This window comes from Quercus suber, unplaced genomic scaffold (genome assembly GCF_002906115.3).
Source record: "Quercus suber isolate HL8 unplaced genomic scaffold, Cork oak 2.0 scaffold_423, whole genome shotgun sequence".
Lineage (NCBI taxonomy): Eukaryota > Viridiplantae > Streptophyta > Magnoliopsida > Fagales > Fagaceae > Quercus > Quercus suber.
The window spans coordinates 223665-229323 of record NW_027069874.1 but is presented as its reverse complement, the minus strand read 5'-3'; the positions used below and the strand labels follow the sequence as shown (position 1 = coordinate 229323).

At 40.8% G+C, this 5659-nt stretch overlaps 1 protein-coding gene across 2 annotated transcripts in view; it reads left to right on the top strand.

The window, feature by feature from the left end:
• Nucleotides 1-315: 315 nt before the first annotated feature.
• The window catches only part of LOC112027921 (uncharacterized), a 24756-nt gene continuing 19412 nt past the window's right edge, over nt 316-5659 (top strand). Inside the window, exons 1-2 of one of the 2 annotated variants that reach the window (XM_024060561.2) lie at nt 316-523; nt 640-854. In XM_024060561.2, the coding sequence (XP_023916329.2) occupies nt 454-523; nt 640-854 (285 nt within the window). In that variant the 5' untranslated portion in view covers nt 316-453. The remainder of the gene's footprint in view (nt 524-639; nt 855-5659) is intronic. The other variant, XM_024060562.2, reaches the window with a different exon arrangement.

Below are 5659 nucleotides of genomic sequence, written 5' to 3'. Positions count from 1 at the left end.
AAAAAGAAGAAAAAAAAGAAGAAGAAACCAGCTCACCAAATTGACCAAACCCAAGCCCCAAAATAAGTATTAAAAAAATGTATTATTTAGTAGTATTAGCACGAGTCCAAAACTTGCATAAACCAAAAACTCTATTCTTTAGCCTCTCGGCACTTTTTATATAGCTAATAAATAAGGAACTAACAACTCAATAATTATGACAATTTGTTATATTTGTAGAAAAAAAAATCCTAAAAAGATAAGCATATAAATATTTTAAGAAATCGTTGTACTAAAAAAAAAACAGCTCACCAAATTGAGCAAATCAAAGCTCCCTGTATGAAACACGAGTCCAAAACTTGAATAAACTATAAGCACTACGCCTTATCCTTTCAGCTCTTTTTATATAGTCAATACAATTAACTTTCTCATTAGTCATTTCCACCCCTCCCTAGTTTCTCATCTCTCTCCAAAATGGAAAAGATCCAGCACAGTCATGTAGAAGTAAGAGGACTAAAGCTTCATGTCGCCCAGATTGGAAGTGGTATATCTGATACCAACATGTTCTTTTATTTCACAACTCCATAGGTTTTTAATTTTTCCTTTTTATCCTTCCAAATTTTGATTTTCTACTTTCTCTAATCATGAATGTTTGAGCAGGTGATAAGGTAGTGGTATTCCTGCATGGATTTCCTGAAATATGGTATACATGGAGGCACCAATTGATTGCTGTTGCAAATGCTGGCTACCGAGCAATAGCCTTCGATTTCAGGGGCTATGGACTATCTGATCAGCCACCGGAGCCAGAGAAAGCAAATTTCAATGACCTTGTTGATGACGTTGTCGGCCTTCTTGACTCTCTGGGCATCAATAAGGTAGTACTTGCCACCAAAATCTCTTCCCCTTTAGATCTACATACAGCTTGAATGTATGACTCAAAAAATGCAAGATTTCTATGTTAATCAAAGTGATAAAGTTTTAGTTTTGGTGTCTAAGCTTTAGTGGGTAGGTGATCAACCCCATTCATACTTTGTTAAATTGCCATTTCAACAACAATCTCGTTTTCATCTCTCCGTTTCACACCTGTCTTTCGCATCTCACTCTCCTACTATTGCTCAATTTCGAAGACTTTCTTCAATGCTTAAAACATTTCTACTTCTAATCTAGCCCTGGTTCAAGCAGGTATCCCCCCCTTTTGCCCAACTTTCAGATACTCTTTTTGGGTTGGCAAGACCTATGGTCGTTCCTAGGCAAATACTCAAGTCCACAGTCCTTCCAATTTGATCCATTATCCTGAAATCAGGGCATTTTCTTCTTTTCTTTTTTTTTTTTTTTTGGGGGGGGGGGGGGGGGGGGGTGAGCTTTAAAAACTTTGCACTTCAGCTTGCTTTTTCTTGGACAGACTTGATGACTTCAACACTTGACCTTGAAACATTGTTTCTTGAAGTATTAAAAACACCTAGAACTACCCAATTACAAGTAGAGTGCGTTTTGTCAAAGGATTAGCCAATTTACATAAATAAGTGACATATGTTCTTAATCAAGTTAAAACATATATGTCCTAACAGGACAAATGCCTGCCCTTCTTCAAGACATTAAAGCAGGCCTTTGCTTGGACGAATGAGTGTGAGAAAGCTTTCCAGGAACTCAAGTGCTACCTGAGCAATCCACCTATCCTAAACCCATTCAAGGAGGGAGAAAACCTGTATTTATACTTAGCAGTGTCAGCTACAGCTGTGAGTGCTACCTTGATTCTAGAAAAGGACAGAAGGCAGCTCCCAGTATGTTATGTTAGCCAGGGCTTCCAAGGGGCAGTAGCTAAATACCCACGCATAGAGAAGATTGCATTCACTTTGATTGTAGCCTTACGCAAGCTGCACCCCTACTTCTAGGCGAACCCTATCTTGCTGATGACGGGCCAACCTATAAAGAAATTGATGAACAAGCTCAAGGCTGCAGGAAGGATGATCTAGTGGGCTATTGAACTCAGCCAATTCGACATTGAGTACCACCCTAGAACAGATATTAAGGTGCAGGCATTGGCAAATTTCATATCTAAATTATAGTCCCTGACAAGAAGGGAATTATAGAGGAAATGGAAAGATGGATGATTTAGACTGATAGTTTGTTAGTTCGAAAAAGGGGCGGAGTAAGGGTCATTATCATCACCCCAAAAGGAGAAACGCTAAAATATGGAGTCCAACTAGCATTCCCGGCCACTAACAATAAACTTGAATACGAAGGAGTATTGACGGGACTAAGGGTTGGGAAGGCACTAGGAGTCAAAAATTGCTTTTCCAGAGCAATTCAAACCTTGTCGTAGGTTAGATAAAAAGGGAATTTGAAGTAAACGAGGAAAGGATGCAAAAATACCTAAAGTTGATGAAACTTTTGTCACAGGAGTTTGATTAGGTGGAGTATACACAGATCCCTAAAATCCAAAATATGGGGGTAAATGAGCTGGCGAAACAGTCGTTGTCAAAAGTAGGACCAACGGGTACAAACCTGAAGATTGAAGTCCAAAAATGCCCCAACATTAAAGAGATCCACATCTTCACAATCCATAGTGAAAACAGCTGGATGACCCTGATCCTATCCTTCCTTCAAAATGGATGGCTTCCACAGGATGTTAAAGAAGCCAGGAAGAGGGCAGCAAGGTTCACGATCCTAAATGACACCCTGTACAAAAGGGTTTCTCCACGCCTTACCTTAAGTGCATTCACGAGGAGGAAGCCAAATATATTCTGGAGGAGATCCATGATGGAATTTGCAGAGACCATGCAGGAATTTGTGGAGACCATGTAGGTCCGAGATCCCTAATCAGCAAGGTTATCCAGGCAAGTTACTTATGGCCTACCCTGCAAAAGGATGCAAAGGAGTTTGTCAAGAAGTGCGACAAATACCAAAGGCTTAGGAACGTCCAACGCATCCCATCTGAGAGACTGAAGATAATAGCCTCCTTGTGGTCATTTGCCTAGTAGGAACTTGACATTGTTAGCCCATTACCCCAAGGTAAAAGACATGTAAAATTTTTACTAGTTATCATTGATTATTTTACAAAATGGGTTGAAGCAGGAGCACTATCAACCATAACGGGGCGAAGGTCTAGAACTTTGTGTGGAAGAATATAGTTTACCGATTTAGGATACCACAGACGATCATATTTGACAACGGGCGGCAATTTGATAGTCAAGGTTTCAGGGACTTCTGCTCAGGGCTAGGAATCAAGAACCAGTTCTCATCCCCTGGTCACCCTCAAGCTAATGGCCAGATGGAAGTGACGAACCGAACTCTGCTCAAGATCATCAAGGTTTGGTTAAACAAGGCAAAGGGCGCATGGCCAAAAGAGTTACCCAACGTTCTGTGGGCGTACAAGACTACAGCGAGGACCCTGACAGGAGAGACCCCTTTCAGTCTCACTTATGGCTTCGAAACAGTAATCCCAATCAAAGTAGGGATCACCAGCATGAGACAAGAAGCTTTCCATAAAGGTAGCAATGATGATCAACTAAGAATCAACTTGGATTGCTTGGATGAATCTAGAGATTGAGCGTCCCACAAAATGGCAGAGTACCAGCAGAAGATGGTTAAGTATTACAACAAGAAAGTGAAGCTCAAACAACTTAACATAGGAGATCTCGTCCTGCGCAAAGTCACATCGGCTACCAAGGACCCTACCCAGGGGAAGCTTAGCCCATGGAATATCGAGCACTTGAAACAATACCATCAATAAATGTAATGGACTAAGAGGGTTAAGGGCCTGCTACGCTTGTCCTAATTAAGCCAAGACTTTATGCATGTTTGAAATAAAGCAATAAAAGAATTATTCAGCCAGTGTGATGCGTGTAAAGCCAAAAAAAAAAAAAAAAAGGCTAAGTAACAAGATTCTGCTTAAACGGATGTAAGTTACTAACGAAGCAAAAAATGACAAGATCCCTTTAATGGGTGTAAGTCACAAAGAATTTGGTTAAGTAACAAGATTCCGCTTATACGGATATAAGTTACTGACAAAGCCAAAAATGACAAGATCCCTTCAATGGGTGTAAGTCACAAAAAAGTTAGCTGAGTAACAAGATTCCGCTTAGACAAATGCAAGTTATTGACGAAGCCAAAAATGACAATATCCCTTCAATGGGTGTAAGTCACAAAGAATTTGGCTAAGTAACAAAATTCTGCATAGATGGATGTAAGTTACTGACGAAGCAAAAAATGACAAGATCCCCTTAATGGGTGTAAGTCACAGAGAATTTAGCTAAGTGACAAGATTCCGCCTAGACAGATGTAAGTTACTGACGAGATAGTCACAAAAAATTGGCTAAGTAAGAGATAAGTCACTAGAAAATTGACCAAGGAAAATCCGCCCAGACAAAAACAAACTACTGAAGAATGCAAATCATTTGATAAACAAACAAACCCCCAAACTGTGGTAGACAAACAATGAAGCAGATAGAGATCACATACAGTCAGAAAATATCATGCACGGCAATGCAGGAAAGTAAACACAGAATAGTAAATAGAATTAAAAGCCCAAAAACATTGGGCAAGAGACATTGTTCCTAAATTAGAATAAAATATTGTTCTAGAAGTAGAATAAAAAAGCCCAAAAAAAACACACTGGGCACCCAAAGAAAAAAAAAACTACAAAAAAGAAGAAGTAGACAAACATAAAGCAGATTCAAGCAGCAATTGCATCATCACCATCAGGAGGAGGCAGATAAGCATCCCCGGGAGCATCGCTAGCAAGAGTAGTGGACTAGGAGGCCTCGTCTACTGCCATCTCCTAGTCTACCTCTTCCAGGTCCAAGTTCTCCAGGTTCACTCCGAAGGGCTGCTTGACTAAGTACCGACGAAGGAGCTCGAAGCCCTTGTAGTAATAGTTGAAGAGCACAATGTTACTCCTCAGTTTGTTGAAAAGCCTCAATAGCCTTGGTAACAACAGTTTTTACCTTCTCCTTCGCGGCCTGGAGTTGCTCGTCCTTCTCCAGTGTTAACTACCTCTTAGCTCTGAGGTCGTCCCCCAAAACGTTGACCTTTTCTTTGATGGTATTGGTCTTTTCCATGGCAGAAATGGGATCCTTCTTCAGTTTAGAATTCTTTGCCTCCAAAGCCTCCACCCTGGATACCGCTAACGCAACATTTGCTTCGTGAGTAAGGTACTTCGAAATAATATGAAGACTCTCCCCCAGTATCTGAAAAGAAACTCCAACATTTAGGATGATGTAAAAAGAAGAAAAAGAAAAGAGTGAAATTGCACAAATACACTATCTGGACGAGTTTGTGGATGTGACAACCCTCAACTTTATTAGAGGACATGCTAGAGAAGACCCTCAGCTCCTCAGTAGTGAAAGCCTCTTGTGCCTTCGCCAGCGTAAGGCCAACATCGTCAAACACGCTGGACAAACGAGAATCCACCTTATCTTTCCCCTTGTCGTCCACACGTTGCTTCTTCCGGAGAGGCGTAATTTCTTCCACTGAGGTAGTCAAGGAAGCCGTCCTTGATGGCTCAGTGATGGGGCAGGAGGAGTGACAAAGACCCCCTTCTCCACAACGCGCACCGTCCTTTTTTCGAGGCTAGAAAGAGACTCGTTCTTCTTGGCCCTCATCTTTATGTACATCCCTTGGTTAAATTTTGTCGTCATCTTTACGAAGGAAAAACACTTAAAAAAAAAAAAAAAAAAGG